The sequence below is a fragment of the Cupressus sempervirens genome, chromosome 9, assembly GCF_028749045.1.
Source record: "Cupressus sempervirens isolate cs-2001-9-10 chromosome 9, ASM2874904v1, whole genome shotgun sequence".
In the NCBI taxonomy this organism is placed as follows: domain Eukaryota; kingdom Viridiplantae; phylum Streptophyta; class Pinopsida; order Cupressales; family Cupressaceae; genus Cupressus; species Cupressus sempervirens.
This window is the reverse complement of record NC_143126.1, coordinates 127,443,516-127,462,166: the sequence shown is the minus strand read 5'-3', so window position 1 is coordinate 127,462,166 and position 18,651 is coordinate 127,443,516. Positions and strand designations below refer to the sequence as shown.

General features: G+C 30.9%; 1 protein-coding gene across 1 annotated transcript; it reads right to left on the bottom strand.

Moving 5' to 3' along the window:
- Positions 1–5,156: 5,156 nt before the first annotated feature.
- LOC149537857 (transcription initiation factor IIB-like) lies at positions 5,157–13,966 on the bottom strand. The gene is made up of 2 exons (XM_089802388.1): positions 13,828–13,966; positions 5,157–5,968 (listed from the first exon to the last, which is right to left on the bottom strand). Exons 1-2 carry the CDS (start codon positions 13,964–13,966, stop codon positions 5,157–5,159), a joined length of 951 nt encoding a protein of 316 aa, XP_089658514.1.
- Positions 13,967–18,651: the final 4,685 nt, after the last annotated feature.

Below are 18,651 nucleotides of genomic sequence, written 5' to 3'. Positions count from 1 at the left end.
TGTGTATGGTGTGCGTGTATGTTTTCTTTATCTATGACATTTTTGATGTGGTTAAGGAAGGGAGTCATAGTCACCTACTAGTTGGGATTTACATGATGCACCACTTCCTGCCATTTCCTATTTAGTTTAGAATATATGTGTTTGTACATGGGTGGATTTTATGTAGACTGAAGGTACTAAATATCGACTTCACTGAATTGCCAGGATGAGCATACCCTATCACAATATCTCAATGGTAAGAGAGGGGAGATAAATTCTTGAGTCCAAATCCTAACCTTTAAACCAATTGTCCTAGAAAATTAAGATTAGTATCTGAGATGATTACCCTTCCAAATTTGTCATATGACATAAATTCATAATTATAATCTTTAAGTTTGGTCTTGTATGTGGTATTTTATGATGAGTTTTCATATTTCATCTTGTAGGTTTTTGGTGATTTATTTGTTAATTAATTCAAATTAAAAGATTAATTAATGATTTAATTTAATGGGAAATTATTAAGATAATTTCAATATTTAATTATATTTAATTAATTGGGAAATCAATTAAATAAAAAGAATTAATTTTAAAGAGAAAATTGTAGTTCGAATTTTAGAGCATAATAATATTTATTAAATTTAATAATAAAATATTTAGGAGATCATTTTTAAATAAATGCTAAATATTATTATTACTTAAGTTAATAAATATTTTATCAAAAAAAATTTCAAAAATTAATTAAAGAGTGAAAGGTAGATTAATTTATTAAAAGATATTTTAAATTGCATAAAGTGTGCTTGGATATTCTCGAAAAAGTAAATAAAGAGTTAACAGATTGTGATCAAGAAGTTCCCTCACGTGATCGCACAATCAGTGCCCCAAATTTAGGGGAGAACTCCATATTAGAGATTGGGAGTTCATTTCGGAGGGACAAGGATTTTTGGAGAAGGGATGTTTTAGAGAGAAGGTTTTGAGAGAAGAGAATTCTCTCACAATCTTCAAGTGGGTGTGTATTAGCATCAAAACTAGGTAAAGCCTCATGTTTTATTGACCAATGAATTATGTTTGTTCAAAATTCTTGTCTACATCATGATTGTTGAATTACTTTTTCAAATTTCATTTGTGATGAACCTTTCAATCTTTCATTTTGAATTTACTAGTATTCATATCAAATTCTTCTGTATATGAGGATTAAAAATTAGGAAACCCTCATCTATGAATTGAATCTAGTCATTATTTTAATCAACATTAGTTTTGAAAAGAAATCAATTTAGATTGGAAATTTGACTGTTTTATTTGGGTTTCTCTTTTAGAATATATTTGCAATGTGTGTATCTATCTATCTATCTATCTATCTATCTATCTATCTATCTATATATATATATATATATATCTGTGTGTGTGTGATTTGGGAGGGGCTTATTTTGAAAATGATATATATATATATATATATATATATATATATATATATATATATATATATATATATATATATATAGTTTTATTTTAAAAGTAATAATTTGGAGAGGAGGCGGGGCCACCAAACCCCCACCTCCCCTTTATTTCTCCTTGCGGCATCTATGCATGCGCATATGTACTACTGCCTATGGTAGCAATCCGTCTATGGCCACACGACATCCTTTAATGGCTGACTGATGGGCCTAAAATGTTGCACACTATAATTTTTTTTTAAATTGTTTTTTATTAAATTTAATTATTATTTATTAATAATTTTATTAATAATTTTATTAATAATTTTTTAATTATTAATGTATTATTAATATAGTTTTTGGTTTTTAATTAGTTTAATTTAATATAATTAATAATAAATATTATTTAATAAATTTTTTAATTAATTTATTTTATTATTATTATTAATGATTTTTATTTTTTAATAAAATGGTAATTATTTTATTAGATAATCAATAATTATTATTTTAATAATTTAATAAATAATTATCTTTAAATTATTTTAGGATATTTAATTATAATCCTTGTAATCTCATAAGATAAGGGCATTTGTGCCTTATGTTCAAATACGGGAAATGGGTTAAGTGGTAAAGGTAAAAATGTAAATATTATATATTCAAAAACTTACACTGAAATAAAAATTTAAACCTTATTGTTAACTCAAACTATTTGTTTCCAAAATCAAACCAAACTATGAAACTAAACTATTAACTATATGTAGTCTTATGTCTTGGGGTTTGGGTTGACTAGAGTATTGACTAGTCTTAGGATGGTTACTAGAGGCTCAGGAGTTCTATGTTTGCGATGTCATGATGATGATTTGATTTTGATCTTTTAAACTCAACCATGGTAATGTGTCTAGTATGCTCTATGATGAGTTGGATCTATCGTTCATTACTGCTTTTAGTGTTCTTCTGCAAAATTGAGATAGATGGTATGACTTACTTGACTTAATCTTTTAGTCTTTGATCAATTATTTTTGGGATGCTTTCCAATTGCTTGTAAAGGACTGAGGTGTTATTGTGAATTGTCTTTTGATGCATTCTAGTCACTTGTATAGGGTTGAGGTAGAAATTGTGATTATTTGATTTGTACTTTATGAGCCTAGGGTAGGTAATTTGTATGTTAAGTTGGGAAGTGGCTTGCAATGGAGGCCAAGGCCCTAAAGAGGTTGACGGGTAACCCATTGTAAGTAGTTAATAAGTAAAAATATTACACTAGATGAGAGTAAAATAATCTAATTAACGCCTTTGTCTTTCCTCACCCATGCCTCAATTGCTAGTATAGACTAGGATGGGAGTAGAGAGGATGCTTGGTTGCAACCATGCATCATTAGTATCCCTTGTCAATACGAAAGGATACTAGTGCCACATAGAGTCACTAGGGAGTCAGAGGATTAAAAGATTAGCCGGGTAACCCTAGAGTTGGTTCGTGGAATGACACTTGCCCACTAGTAGTATAGATTTTTTATATGTCTTTGTTTGCCTTTGGGTTTAGATGTCAATTTATCTTGGAACCTTTGAGTTAAATTACTTTTAGGGTTTTCCTTGACCTAAATATTACTTTGATTTTTGAGATTGATATCCTTTGTGGGACTTGAGACTATCTCCTCAGCACAGTGGGAGTGGACCTTTTTGAGTTACCACAAGGTCAAGTGGTAGTGTTTTTTACTTTTATCATTGAGATTCGTTAGTTGATGTTGTGGCTGGAGTTCCTTACTTTGTATTTTTTTATTCTATATTTGTGTATTATGATGGATGGTTATATATATATGGTGGATGATTTACTTATTGTATTGTACTTTATTTCATGGATCCGAACAGGGATGATGTAATCTAATTTATAAATGTATATTCATTCTGCATTTCATACCCTGTGACATGTGTAATGGATAATCGTGCATTCCAAATTTATTTCCAAGTGGCATTCAGAACAAATGTATATTATTTAAATGGACTTAGTATTATTTAAATTTAAATGTGATTCAACATCTTGGGATCCTTAAGAAATGTAATCTGTTATGTTTCCTTATGTATGATTGTATGTTATTACTTTTGCTACTTTATGAGTATTGTACATGTTATTCTTCTATTAAAAAAAATGTTTGGCAAATTTAGTAAAACTTTAGGTTAGTTCTTTTGGATCCCTTGGTGGGGCATTACATACATATACACATAAACATACACATACACATATATAATATGTACATATCTACATACATATATACATATATATAAGAATAAGGAAAGAGAATGTATATGATATGGGAAAATCTATAATAAGAATCTACATATACCAATTAAAAGAACAAGTGTCATGGCATGTGCTTCCTTTATAGTAAATTGTAATGCAAATGTACTTTTCATTATAGTAAACTGTAATGCAAATCCTACTTTAAGATTAGTAATGGAAACAAATTATTTACTATAGCTAATTATGTCAAATAATAGTAGTACTAAAAAAATGAATACCAAAAACTTGTTGCTGTTCGCATAATGTTGAAAACTATATTTAGATATGTATATTTGTATTTATATTATAAACACTTAAACTTTGAAGATTAAAAATATTAAAATTTAAATACATAATCATGTTAATATTTAACTACATTATAACATCATTACAATACAAAATACTCATATTAACTTCCTATTCAAATAATTTATACTAAGATTTCAATTCATTTAATAATATGGTATTTTCCAAATTGTGCGTAAGAGTTAGAGAAGCCTTAGTATGAATTATTCATACTAAGATAAACTATCTATAACACAAATTTATTTGAGTCAATCATATGCCATATAAATAATGTTATTAATGAGAAAAATAAAAAAGTGTTTTGATTGGTGCAAATAGTTCATTAATTGTTGCAAGTAAATGAAATTAAATTGCCTAGGGCAATTAGATAAGTGACAAATATTTGTGCTATGAAGTGTGTGAGTTGGCTGTTATTTTCCTTTCTATGGTGTGTTTAATTTCTACCTTTCCTATCCATTTAATTTCTATTTTTTAAAATTTATTTGTGATGCTCTTAACTTATGAAGACTCTTTTCTTTTATTGACAACTATTTTCTTATGTTGACTCTTGTCCTCTTTACACAACTATTTTTTTGTGTTGACTCTTATCCTCCATTGACTACTATTTTCCCTTTCCTAAAGACTAGTAAACTTTTGTTCATGTGAAAGTTCACATCTTGTGCATGAAATGACTCTTATCAAATGTAATAATTAGAATTAAATATATTTTTAAAACGCTTTTTAATAAAATTCAAAGTTTATAATAGCTAGACGCATGGAGACTTAGACTGCCTCAATCTCCAAGAAACAAGATTCAAAATCTTGACTACAATTGGAAACATCTCCAACATTGGAGACTTTGATCTGACAAACGCGTAGAGCAGTCAAGACGCGTCTTGGTCCAAATATGAAAAAAAAAAATTCAGTATTATCCATGATGAAAATCTTTCTACCATTATACTCTTTAAGAATTCAAACGCTAGACAAAGAATTCAGCAAAGATCACAAAAAAAAACAACCCATGAAAACACAATTGCATTAAATAAACCTCAAAGGAACACAAAAAATTTCGATTTCAGCTTCATTAATGGCGGGATCCGCCCGCCAGAACCATGAAGCTTCTCCAAAAGATCTCCAGAAATCAAATTTTGCAATAAAAAAAACACAATTTTTTGTCCATTTCAGGCTTCCTAATGGCGGGATCCGCCGGAAGAATCATATATCTTTTCCAAAAGATCTCCAGAAATCAAATACTGCGGGAACAGAGACTGCAAATACGGAGTCAATTCATTGAAAGCGCTACGGATCGTGTATTTTCCGACGGAGTAATGAGCCACCAGATTCACGTCCGCCGCTTTTTTATTCTCAACAAAATGCGAGCAAATCCACAGCAAAGTCGCCGCCTGAGTGCGCGGTGAGGCTCTCAAATTACAAACCCCTAAATTTTGAATCGCTTCGGCCGCCATTTTCTCTGCACATTCAACCATCTCACAGTCCGTCGAATTCGAAGATTTCAGAAGCTGCGAGAGGTGATCCAGATGAGCCCTAACCGACTCGCTGCCGGCAAATTTATCGATTTCTTTCTCCGCAAGAGCCGAAGAAGAAGAAGATCCGATTGATAAATCCGTAGAAAATGCCGCCGCCGGTGAATTGTGTAGAATGAATTTCATTGCCCTAAAGATCTCACTTTTGCGGACAGTGTGAGATTCTGAAACAGATGCTACTAATTCCTCCATTGTCTTCATCTTGTGGAGCTGTTTGGTGGCGATGTAAATGCAAGCAAGATGAACAGCGCACATATTTACTTTCCTCAGAGCTCCTTTGTCGGATGCTTCTCTGAAAATCATCTGAGCGCGCTGTGTGACGGATTGATCAAGCTTTAAGGCGCCCGCGCATTTGGCGATCTGAAGAATGTGATCGATCACAATTTCTTCTCTCTTTCTCTTCATTTTTCTCGCCGTAACTGAAACGAACTTGAGATTCTTCTCCCCAAATCCTCCCGCTGTTCTTCATATTTATAAGCACGGATCTTAGAAAAACTCCCTCCACAGATCTTATTTTCAAATGGGCCGAGCTGACAATTTTGGGACCTTGTTAAATACGGGTAAATAGTTTTTATTTGTTATGGGAAATTGTTTTCATCATTTTTCAATACACGGGTTGGAAAATTAAAGAGGAAAAGTTCACACTACACACTATTTACAGCTGGCACTTGCATGGGGTGCAAGAGTTTGGCCAATAGGAAAATTATATTACCAGTATTGGTCAAACTCTTTACCAACGATATTTATCGGTTTGAGGCTATATTAACTTTGGTACTATTTTTATTTAATATATTTATAAAGATCATTAGTTTATGTTTAATTTAAGGTTTTGTCAAGAACCTCTCACATTAAAATTATTAATAATTGTCAATTGTATTATTAATAGGTGCAAGAGTTCCGGCAATAGAAATTAGTGAAATTGTTTACCAACAACATTTTTTCATAATGGGATAGCTTTTGTTTTGTAAGAGAAGTCTATGGAGTAATTATTAATTAAAAATATTTTGAATAATTATTTTATTGAGGTATGTATATATAAAAATAGTAAGAGAGTTTGTGCAATAGAAACCAATGAAATTGTTTACCCACAACCTATTTCTGCCATGAAACAACTTCACTTTTGTAAGGGATGTCTATAGACTAACTAGTATAGATATCTTTAGTAAATCTATCTAAAGAAATGCCGATAGATATCCACTACAAAATAATTATACTTTAATTTACTACATCTAATATTATTTATATTTCCTTTATTTCCATTTATTTAGTTTTTTACTAACTTAAACTTTTTATTTTGATATCTTAAAAAATGGATGATATATCCAAATATTTTGTGTGGTATTTATTAAATTATATTCTATTTATAATAAGATTTAAACTTTTGACATGTAAATGGTTGTCAAATTTAACCTAGAAGAATAAAAGTTAACATTAACACAATCACACCATCCCACTCCACCGATTCTGCCATTGTAGAATGTTTATCTATCAACATTAATTATTTGTTTGATGCTATGTTTACTTTGGTTTTTTTAATTAAAACTATTTTAATTAAAATATTCATTAAAAAAATTATTAAATGTTCATTTTAAGATAAAAATAGAGGTTTTGTTGAGAACTTCTTACATTAATTATTAATAACTCTCACTTGCACTTTTAATAGGTGCAAGAGTTAGGGTAATAGAAATCCTTGAAATTGTTTACCGACAACATATTTCTACCATGACACAAGTTACAACTTCTCTTTTGCGAGAGAAGCCTATTGAATAATTATCAATTTAGGTATGTATATATAAAAATAATAAAATAGATTGTGCAATAGAAACTAGTGAAATTCTTTACCTACAAACTATTTATGCCATGAAACAACTTCACTTCTGTAAGGGAAGCCTATAGACTAATGATCAGTTAAAAATGTTTTGAATAATTATTTTATTATATGAAACAAATAGAAGTATTGGGAAAAAATTATTACCTATATAAAATGGTTTTATTGAAATAATTATGCACTTTAGTTATGAAAAAATCCTATAATCTTTCTAAATAATTATATGATTAAATATGGGTTCATCATATACTATTTCATTGAGTCCAAAGGTGTTTTTGCTATGACCACCAAGGTTCAAACTTCCCAACTATTCTAACCACAAGTTTAGATCTTTCATAAAATTTAAGCCCACAATAAAAGGAAATTATTCTAATTTTCATATCAAATATTAAAAATTAAGTATTTGGTCTTCTAAATAGAATATGACTTCTCTACAAAGAATCTTCAAACCATATCAATGCCAAGGCTATTACAAATAGATATCCAGTGTCTCAATTAACAAATACATTGGACCTAGTTTGAACAAACATGGGTAGTTAGACATTTCACATTGATCATTGGTAGTTAGAAATTTGTGTCATGTAAATGTTTGATTGAAGATGTCTTTGATTGAAAGTCTTCAGTAAATTGAGTATTAGTCATCTCATACATCCACTAAACATGAACTAAATGATTAACAAGAAGAGAATAATTTCTACAATTTGCGACTAACCTCTCTTATATGTTTGTGTGCATTCTTGCATATGAAAAAATATATGTTAAACACTTTATACATCATATTCTCTCTTACACATTCTAAATGACCTATGCAACTAGACATATCATACAATAAGTGTCAAATGGAAAAGATTGGCACTTTAAGAATATTAAGATTCCCTTCATAAATGACTAGTGCATCATTTTATGAATGGCCAAATATTGCTAATTATTTATATACATAATATTATAAATTTCATGAAGTTTTGGATTGTGTTGCTCATATGACCTCTCTGCCTTCTAAGCCCTTGTAAAGTTGCACTTTTATCTCCCGTTACTCATTAAATTTGGTAGATGAACTTTCTTGGATGATTATGTGAAGCAGAAATACATTTCTTTTTAATCATAACCATATCTCTCGATGTAACACCCTACTAGAGAACTCAAGAGGAACTAACCTTAAAAGATACTAAGCTATGCAGTAATTTTATTTAATTTTTAATTTTTAAATTGTTGCATAAGTTAGTATTTTTTAGGTTAATTCCTTTTGGGTTCTCTAGCGGAGCATTAAATTCAATCTTGAGTCAAAGATGCTTATGGTGGTTTGAAGTGATGCATGATCATCCATGGTGGGAAGGAGATCCAAATTTGGATTTTTAAAAATATAACTTACTGGGTTGTAGGTTCTTGGAGTTACAATTTTTATTGTATCCTTAATTCACTCTAGAAAGATAGAATTATTCTGAAATGAGTGCCCAGTATATATTGTCTTGGAAATTTCTACTTTGGGTTTGAGGTGGAGTTAATGGAGTGTCATAACTAACTTATGTTTTAGGACATGTTAGTGGAGGTGACATTTGAAATGCCATTAGAATTTATAATATTCCTTCTTTATCTATAGATTCATGGAGTTATAACATGTGACAACTCACTAATTGACTCACAAAGATAGTTGGTCAATAATAAACTAAGAGAGAATGGCTTAGTAGTTTCTATTTTTTGTTTTGCGGAGTTATGGATCATTATATCCAACTCTTAAATTTGGTGGAGGTGAAATAAAATAATTAATTAAGATATAAATATTATTTCATCATATTTTTGACATCTATAAAATCTTGTTGTGGGTGGTGATGAGTCATGTAGAGTAAAAGTTGGTAATATTGGCAAATTTCTAGGTCAAAACTTGCAACTCTGTAGTTTTGGGCTTTATTTTTTGAAAACCAAAGAATTTTTCCCTGTTGTTTTTCTCTTTAAATGGAGGTAGAAGTCCTCTACATGGTACATATTCTAGAAGTCAATATAGAAACTAAAGACTAAGAAGAAGGAAATAGCTTTACTTAGTAGTTATTTATTTCTTAATGACTTATTTAAAATTAGATATATATCATATTTTATATTTGTATTTTTATGAAGTTTCCATTCAATATACTATTGTATTTCTATGTAATAGCTCAATTTAAGGAGCATTCATATAGTAAACATCAAACTTGTTTTGTAAATTTGTATTGCATTTATTGGATTATTTGAGTTAATTTGAATGTTGTGGTAATAAAGGGTTTTACTTCCTTCAATAGGAAGTTTGCAAGAGTGGCATAGTTGCTTTAAGTTCTTTAGCTATTTTTTCAAAATTTAAGGTGCACTTCAAAACCCTTTTTGTGTCTAGTTAGATATTTATGTTGTGTGGATCATGGTAGTTGATTGGAAAATTTTATCTTGTTTATAAGGTTTTTTTTTGCATGTTGTTAATTCCTAGTGGAACTCTACTATATTTATTTCCTTGTTTCATAAAAATAGATCTTTGTAAAGGGTTTTGAGGTCCCTAAAAAATTCATATTTTTCTTAACCATGTGTTTCTATTGGTAATTATCCTTCAAATGTTTGTAAAGGGTTTGAGGAGCCCTTCAAAACCTACATGTGCATCGTTGGTTGTTGATTACTAAAATTTTATTTATGTCGTGTGGTTATTGTCATGTTTTGTATTCTTATCGTGTACATTAGCTATTCATTTTCCAAAATATTTTTGAGGTCCCTTAAAAACTATTTTATCTTTCAATAAAAAATGACATCATAAGATGAATAATTAAATCAATAAGAATCTATCAATATTTTAACAATAGTTGGGAATCAATAATTTAAGTTTATATCATTGAAGAATTTATATGGTAATATTGGTACAACTATATGTAGAAGTTGTCAATCCGACTTCATGAATCTCAGATCACCTACATTCAAAGATCACATGTCATTGAGAATAATGGAAAAATAAAGAAACGATTTGGGCTTTAAAAATATGAAAGATTATATTATCAAATCAATAAAACAAAAAATTATGAATAAGAAATTCTTACAAAGGAGATCAAGTAACCTAAAATAAGAAACCCTAAATAGAAAATATTTAATAATTAATATAATTTTTAAATGTCACTAATGTATAAAGTGATATATTAAGAGAGAAGTAAAGTTAACTTAATGATCAAGTAAAGATGACTTAATAATTAACTTATTGCTTTATTCTAACACCCACCTAAGATGAGAAATAATGTATCCATGTATAATCAAAGAAAAGAAGAGGAAACTACTATGTTGAAAGAAAATTTGGGCCCAACAAACATGGCCTGATTAGGCACCTAGTCACAACAAAATCTCTATAAAGAAGAGAAGTAGAGAAAACTATATGAAAAACCTCTACTCTAAAAAGAAAAGGAAACTAGTTAACAATTGTAGAAGCTAAAAATTAGAGAATTTCCCAAACAAATGGGAATAAAAGGATGATCATGAAGAAAATCACTAATGCATTAAGAAGAATGATCATGAAGAACACCACTGATGCATTAAGAAGTTACAAAATATCGTTGAAAAGTAACTTTTGATCTAGAAGAACCTCTATTGGAATAGAACATAACTTGGTAGAAAAGTCTATTTAATTTTCATGAGTGCCCTCAAATGATACTACAAGAATCAAGAGAAAAAAAAAGACAAACAAATTAACTCAAAGATACATATGGCATAAAATACCAAAGTCTAGAGAGTTGATCAATCGAGCATGGAAGGTTTCCTCCAAAATAGGAATAAAAGAGTGTCCACATGGTAAATGATCCATCTCACCAAAATGCATAGGTACCCAACCACTATTTTTCTGGTACATTGGAACAAATTTTGTAACCATAATTTTATTTCTTTTCAATTTACTTGGAATACGTGGATGAAGATCTTTAAAATCTAGAATATATGTTCAACTATGTTAAAGAACATTAGGGATCTTTGGATACTTTGGAAAGAATTTAAAGGAAATATTGACAAAAATCTTTTGATTTTGGTTTTTCCTTATGTTATTTGGAACCTATAGAAGGAAAGGAACAATAAGGTGTTTAGGGACTTATCTCAACCTTATATTATAATTATTCAATGTGTTAAGGAGATAATGCAAGAGTGTCTTGGGGAAGTTTGTAATCCTGCATGTCGGAGTTGTTGTGACCTTGGAGTTTGAGGACTTGATCATTGGAGGGTTGATGCTCAGTCGCTACTAAGAAATTATTGGTTGTAGTGTTGGTTGAGGGGCTTAGTCTCTAAAGGAGCTCTGCCTAAAATATTTTTTGGCTATGCCTGGTGTACTCGACCCCTAAACAAACTTGGTCATTCAAGTTACTTGTCACCTAAGGGTACTTGGGACCTTGAAGGATCTTATTAGTTCTTGGATAGAGATTTTGCTGATGCTTGGCAATGTAGTTTTCCAAATGGTGTTTTTATAGATTGGATCAGTTGAATTGCTACATTTAATGCATGCATCATATGATTGTGGCATGGATCGATCTAGAGATGTGTTCAAACTTATCTAGGTCTTGGATTTTTATCCTAGGTACGTTTAATGAGTGTTGTAAGCTAACTAAGGCATTTTGTATTTAATATCTATTGTAGGCCAACTTGTGGCTCAAATATGTATTTAAGGTAAGGGTTTATTTATTTTTTAACTTGCTAGGACAAATTGTGGCTTAGTTGGGTATAAGTAGAGGATCTTGTGGAATCTTGAATCATTATTCATCTAGCATGGAGAAGGCAGAGTAGTAGAGAAGGAGCAAGTTTTAGCAGAGTTAGTAGCTAAGTGTGGCTTAGAGAACAAGAAGGTTGGTTGGCAGCTTGAGAGAAAAAATTTATATTCTTCTTGAACTTTTCTACTAGATTGTGGATCTAAGCTAGATATTGGTTGGATATTTCAAGGTCTTGAAAAACTAGTTTTGTAATTGCTTTGTATTTGGTCGTAACCCAGAAGGACTTACAATTAGGCATGTTGGATGTAAATCTTATGATTCTATTATGAAAGTTAGCATTATTTGGATCTAAAATCTTTGTGATATTATTTATATTTTTTTGTATGGTTAAATTTTGGGGACTAGGAAATATCCTTTGGGGATTATCCTACCTTGTACTATGTTGGGTGGTATTAGAGCCAGATTGGATCTAGTTGATCTTTTGGTGCTAGTTGATCTTGTGGATTTGTTTCTCTAGGTTTTCAAAGATCTTTGAATATGCCTTTGAAAATATTGGAACCTAGGGTGATTGATGATCTCTATGATGTTATGGATACTAGGATTTCAAAGATAGTTAAAGATCAAATTTCATATCTAAGATGGAGTTGATGAAGAATGAGATCATGGGAGCTATGTAACGCTCTGCCATGTGACCCAAAATAAATTAACCTAAAGTTTCTATAAGTTTGGAAAACATTTTTTTTAAAGATAAAGATAATAACTTAACAACAATATAATAATATAGTGGAAGCAATTAACATACACTCATACATCAACAACACATAAATAGGTTACAACTCTTAAGGGTGGACCATGACGTTGAATCACATTTATGTTTAATTAATAATAAATCTAATATATAATAAATACACATCAAGTAATAATATACCAGTATGAAACCATTTAAATAATATACAATTGTATATGATGCCACTTGGCATTAAAAAGAATGCACAATCATCCATTGTACAGGTCACAGGGTATGACAGGCTGAAATAATATACATCATGAAATAAATTACATTACCTCATAAGATCTTATGAAATCAAATACAATACAATAGTACAACCATCCATCATAGAAATACAAGAATAGATTTTTGACCCGTTATAGAATTGTTCCAATGGTATAAGCCACGGTTAATATTTTGAAACTTGCCTCATTGAAATGGTATTTTTATCTCTGAGTTTTTGTATGTTTCTAAACCTTCATGTCTTCAGCTCATTCCCAACTCCGCACAACACTTGGAATTTTTAAAATCTGTCTTCTGAGCTCCAAATTATCCCAAGTTAATGTTGAGACCCAAAATACGTGTTTTCAAGTCTATCGTTAACCATTAACCTCTCAAAAGTTAATGATAACTTTCAAATTGCGCATTTTGGAGTAGGTTAATTAACCTCTCCAAAAATACTTTTTTCTTAACCTCTCAAAAGGTTAATTATAACCTTCAAAACACGCATTTTGGAGTAGGTTAATTAACCTCTCCAAAAATACGTGTTCTCTAACCTCTTTGAGATGGTTATTAACCTCTTGAATTTCTTGATGAAGGATTGGATATGTGAATGGCTTGAAATCAATGATCATAAGAATTCATGTTTTCTAGTAACATGTTTTCTAAGATGTGGAGAGATTTACAGGTGCTCTAAAACAACAAGAATACCAATGGCTATGGACTATATGATAGGCTACCTCTTGACATCGCGTGCGACTCCTAGTTCACACTATGAATGCAGAGGAATTGTGTGGAGTTACAAACAAGGAACATTACCTATTTCATTGTCTTCTCTCAATATTACATCCCATGGGCAAATAGACGGTGCTTGGGAGTTGTTTGGTAAAAAGCCTATAGGTTGCACAATGACAGTCCACGTAACTGCACACTTGAATATTTCATGATTCCCTTTCATCTTGAAAGATGTTATTAAATTATTTTCAAATGGATTGAATAATCAATATGATAAGAATGTCATCTTGCTCACATGATAGAAAAGCATCCAGCATCATCAATTTTACATAATGTTATGCTTACGGCTGGTATATGATTGATTTGGAGGAAAGGGAATAGAGTCGTGTGCAAAGAATATTAAGTTAGTAAAGGAGCCTACAGTTTTCAAAATATATTACTAGTATTTTCTATAATCCATGTACGTATTGGAGCTGAGGTGATACACATGAAAGGTTTACATTGGCATCCTCATTGCCTGTGCCAAATTGGAGCTATAGAATAAGGTATGAGCATCCGTCAAAACATGAAGAATGGAGATATCCTGTCAAAGTTGTTATTGGTTTTGTGAGGTTATCTACACCCTCTAACTAGTGGCATTCAAGATTATTACTGAATCAATAACTCCATGGTCCCTTCGAGCCACCACGAGGAGAAGAATGATTATTTTCCCACTGTCTAAGAACCATATGATATGTGGTTTCTCCCTTTTAATGTACACCAATGAATTTGGCATCTCTGGCCCTGATTCCAATTAGTGACATTCACTTGGCAAAATGATAAGGTACGATGACTATTTGATGGAAGACTCCTCCTAGTCCATGGCCACATAGCATATTAGAAAGTCAGCAAAGTACACTTGCAATAATTTCAACATTCCAAATATTCAAAGAATGTATGGGTTTCATGCTCAAATACTCTTCAATCTCCAACCTATGGCATTAGGTGACTTTAAACATTCGCAACCTCTTGATAAGTGCATGAAATATGGGTGTACATGTAAAAAAAAGAACATGAAAAATGATATGTTTAGTATGAGGAACATAGTACCATGAAATAAAGATGAAGTATTGCAGTGACCATCAAAGTGTGTGACTCGTGTGACCAATTGCATTGAAGGTAGCACTGTGACAGATTAAGAGAAAACCGTTTGTCCAAATGCTCTCCACACAGTTTCATAGAAAGACTTCCATGCTGTTATTAGTTCGAAGAGATGGCCAAACAAGAAACACGCCATTCCACCATGAGTTGAAGTTCTAAATAAAGGAGGAGTCAAGCATGAGACAATAGTAGTAGTACGCCAAATGTTTGAAGAAATGCCAATAATATCATGTGATAGAAAACCCGATGTCCATAGAAACAAATTCAAAGGAAGAGTTTAGTCATCTATTATAGTTGAAAGTGTCATAGTTGACATGTACTCAAAATATAGAAGCATATGGGAGAGCACACACACACACACAGTCAATATGCATAGCATAGACATGAACTTCAGTATCAATAGAAGTGCCATCCTTCCTACCCAAGTCATAGAAAAAACACTCAAATGATGTTTGGGGAGCCATTGGATGACTCTTATAAAGAACCACATTTGTAAAAGCCCAGAAAGTAATCATGCTCAGTGTTTGATTAATTTTTACCCACAACAAGTATTTAAATGAGCTTGTCCAATGGTAACCTAGATGCAATTTTTGTGAAGACATATCATATGTTGAGGCATGTCAACTCTCAAAAATCCCTCAAAGGCTTGCAAATATTATAATTTGAACATTTGATGCTCAATGGGTAAATATAATCATCCAATATGATCAATGTCATGGAGGGTATGTATGCAAGATTTGATCATATCATCATATGATCGTTTCTATTTTTCAAAGGACCATAATCTTGGGAGAACGAGATGCTCGAAAATTCTAAATGCAATTGGAGACTTGATGAACGGATAGTTACTATTTGATGGACATGTCTAAGGTCTAACATTTTAGGTCACATAGGTTAATTTTGTAGAGGTTAATTAACCTCACCCAAATCACGTATTTTGGAGGTGGTTATTAACCATGAAGAGGTAGTTATTAACCTCTATGTCTATATAAGGCCACTTTTTGGCTTTGTAAAGAAACTTTTTGGGTTTTGGAGAAAGGGAGCACTATGCTAAAATTTTGATTAGGAGATGATATTTGGAAAGTATGTAGAAATTTTGTCCTTGTAATCAAAAATTCCTCTTAGGTTCTTGGTGCAAGAAAATAAAGGAATGTGCAGTTTGAGTTCTCTTCTTCTAAATCTAAATTGTTAGAAATGTTGACTCTCTTTGTAGTGAGCATTCTCACGGTATGGTGCAGATGTTTATGAATCTGTGGATCAGCATTCTGCTAGTAATAGTTTTCAAGCATAGATCTTGATCATTGTTATTAGCGATTTTTAAGTTAGTAGTTTGGGAAAGCTTTGAAGTCATGTGGTGCATTCGTCATCATGAGCTTTCTCATCTTTAAAAGTTTAATTTCATCTTTTATTTGGAAAACTTCAAAATTATATCATACGAGGGAGCTGCCCCTCTAAACACAGAGGAAGGCCACATACCAAGGGCCTCTCCAACTGTTGTGAACGGTTTTCCACACACTCTGTTGGGAAAATTCTACTATGAAAAATTTGTTTACCAACATAGAGATAAAGGAACATCTGCACTAACACCTCCAGCAATGGCATCTAATGGTTAGATCTCAATGGCATAAGAAAAAGCAGTACCACCCGACCTCGTGGAACCTAAAAAGGTCCATTCCCACCGCACTGAGGAGATAGTCTCAAGTCCCAAATAGGATATCAAACTCAAAAGTCAAAAACCAACATCTAGGTTCAAGGAATCACCTGAAAGAAAACTATCTCAAATGGTACCAAGACACAAGTATCAACTAATCCTAGAGGCAACACAAACATGTAGAAAATCTACTGTGCAAGTGGGAAAGTGTCATCACATGAATCAATGCTAGAGTTACCCTAGCAGTCTAACTTGACCTTAGTCCCCTAGTGACTCTATGTTGCACTAGTATCCTTTTGTACTGACAAGGTATACTAATGATGCATGGTTGCAACCAAGTGTTCTCTCTACTCCCATCCTAGTTTGTACTGGCACTTGAGGCATGGGCGAGAACATACAAAGACTCTTATTAGGTTCATTTTATTCCCATTTAGTGTAGTGTTTTCACTTATTATACAACTTACAATGGGTTACCCTAGCGACCACTTTGGGCCTCAACCTCCATTGCAAGCCACTTCCTGACATTACATATAGATAACCTACCCTAAGCTCAATAAAATCAAAAGATCACAAAAGACCACATACCATACATCAATTCTTAAACAAGCAACTAACGAGTACTAAAACTCACTAATCATAATCATAGATTCCACCAAAATGATCATCCTAATAGGATTGATCCCAAAATAAAGTATACATAAACCTATTCACATCATAACATGACATCACCAAGAACAAATCATACAAACACCTCAATCCTATACAAGCGAATGGAAAAAAATCCAAAAATAATTGATTGAAGACTCAAAGGTTATATCAGATGGGTCACACCATTCACCTTAGTTTCACACAAGAACATTGAAACGCAATAACAATCAATAGATCAAAACACATCATAGAGCATACAAAAAACATTACCGTGGATAAGTATAAAAGATCAAGATCAAAAAATCATCATGACATCACAAAATAGAACTCTCGAGCCTCTAGTAAACATTTTGACTGGCCAAAGCTAAGTCAAACCCAAAAACCCCAACACCAGTAAATCACATGTTACATAAAGTGCATACAAAAGTGAATTTCATAATTCATTAGGTTTTGAAAACCCTAAATTTCAATATTTACTAAAAGTTTTCAGATTAAATCACAGACAATTCTATAATGGAAATCAATTTTCTCAAACAAGAGTTTCAACCCAATGAACTTTTGAAAATAGAAACACAACAAACACGAAGAAGATAGGAATTCGAAGAATGAGAAACTATTGCAAAAACCCACAAGATCCTGCCTAGATCTAATGCTAAAACAATGAATGCACAAATGCACAAGAATCTTCATTTTCCTTCAAAAACCCTCTTTTCAAAAATTGGCTCCTCCAAACCTGTGTATCTAGAAATGAGTTCTAATTTCCTTAATAAAGAGTTTTTCTCGCAAATCAAGGCTTTGATAATGCAATCATGTGAAAACTCTTTATCTTTAATTATTATATTTTAATTTTCATGCACACACTATATGCAATTTAATTAAAATAAAACTTATTAAATTAAAGCTTTCTCTCCCTTATTAAATCATGCAACATTTTTTTTATTTAATATTTATTAATTTAACTAATGATATTATTTAGAGTTTATTAAAAATAAAAATTCTAAATAAATTATTATTAAATAAAATAAATATAAATATGCCTAAGTTAGAACTTTAATCAAATATTTTAAATTTAATTCTTTCATGCACATTTAGGGAACATTTTAATTAAAATATTATTTTATATTTTCTTTTCCTCCACTTATTAATTAGTGTAAGCACTATTTAAAGCATACATTATTATTTAAATTAAAAAGAATAATTAAAGCTCATTATTTAAATGCAACTCTAATTTAATATTTATTAATTAAATAATCGTAATAAAATAATATTTAATATTTAATCTTTTAATATTTTAATTCTATTCTTATGCAACTTCTTGAATTAAACTTTTAAAATAAATATTTTAAACTAAAGTACATATTTAATTAATTAAATAACATCATATTCTAATCTTTCTTTAACCAAATTTCTAAATTCAGACTTTTTATTTAAAGCATAAATTTAATTAATTTTTAATTTATCAAATATTC